Below are 1210 nucleotides of genomic sequence, written 5' to 3' on the forward strand. Positions count from 1 at the left end.
GACACCTGAGCGAGGTGGCACTGGAGGAGACGCTGTACGGCTGGTGTTGGATGGCAGTGTGCTGTCCGCTCTTGTGATAGACTCACCACGAGCTAGTTGGGAGCCACAGTGAGGGGAGCGTGGCTGAAAGGCTGAGGTGTTAGGTGCAGTCCTGAGATGTGTCCTCCTGTTTCCCCCTCTCCCGCCCAGCCCACACAAGGACACAGTTGTTTTCATCTGATGGCATGAAAGTTTCACCTGGTGTCATCTCACCCGCTCGGCAAGGCACACACCAGCATTATGGGATGGTGTGGTTCAGAAGTTGATATGCATCCTAGGACCATGTATGGTGGTGGGGTTTGAGTGTGTATTTGGTGATCTAAACTTTCAGTTCTCTTGTGGAATGAGAAAGTTTGGCAAAACTGAAAAGGTAAACTCACTCAAGTAAATCTTTTTGAAGCTGGGTCCACTCTCAGAGAATCTTTGGCACTTCTGTTTGATAAATTAAATGTAAGATACCTGGAAGTATTTACTGCATTCCTAAGTAGTCCAGTACTTACTAGATCAGTACCCTTATAACCTAAGTGCAAAATCTTTGAGACAACCTCTGTACCCCTTTGATTTTTGCACATTACCAGCTGGAAGAAAGTGTAGGATGTGAAGTAAGGTTGGGCCGTGGTTTGAAGGGTCTCTCTTCAAACCGAAGGTAAGATTTGCTTAGGTACAGACTTTCACTTTTCTGTAACATATATGGTATAGAAAGTGTTAAGACTGTATTTGTGAAAGTGGATTTTGACAGACCCCAAAATAGACCAGCAGCTGGAGTTTCTCCCCTTCCCTTTTCACATTTTTTGGATTACAAATGGAATAATATCTGCTTCAGTTATTCCTGGCACACAGACACCCACAAAAACACACACACCTTTTAATATATGGTTGCTAGGTTGCTGGCTTGCTTTGACGTACAGTGAGCTGTCTTCCCCTTTCTCCTGTCCCCTCCCCCCTGGACACACTTGATGCAGCACATAACCCAGCTGTACGAAGGATCTAACACTTAGGGGAGACCAGAAGCAGAGTGAGAGAAGTTAGGATAGTTTGTGTATTTGGGTTTAGTGAGGTGGGCGTCCAGTTTGGATTGCCGAAATGAACCTCCACGTTCCAGCTGGAGGCAGAGCGGTTATGGTGAACTTGGCCTACCTATGGAAGAAGTGATTGCTAGAGATAAGGAACA

The 1210-nt window shown here is 46.0% G+C and overlaps 1 protein-coding gene across 1 annotated transcript in view; it reads left to right on the top strand.

Moving 5' to 3' along the window:
* Positions 1-685, top strand: part of LOC103779548 (calcium-activated potassium channel subunit alpha-1-like) — a gene marked incomplete at its 3' end in the record, with an annotated part of 1055 nt that extends 370 nt beyond the window's left edge. Inside the window, exon 2 of the mRNA XM_008947181.1 lies at positions 618-685. Coding sequence (XP_008945429.1) covers positions 618-685 — 68 coding nt within the window. The remainder of the gene's footprint in view (positions 1-617) is intronic.
* Between the last annotated feature and the right edge of the window lie 525 nt (positions 686-1210).

The sequence above is a fragment of the Merops nubicus genome, unplaced genomic scaffold (assembly GCF_000691845.1).
Source record: "Merops nubicus isolate BGI_N331 unplaced genomic scaffold, ASM69184v1 scaffold9449, whole genome shotgun sequence".
Lineage (NCBI taxonomy): Eukaryota > Metazoa > Chordata > Aves > Coraciiformes > Meropidae > Merops > Merops nubicus.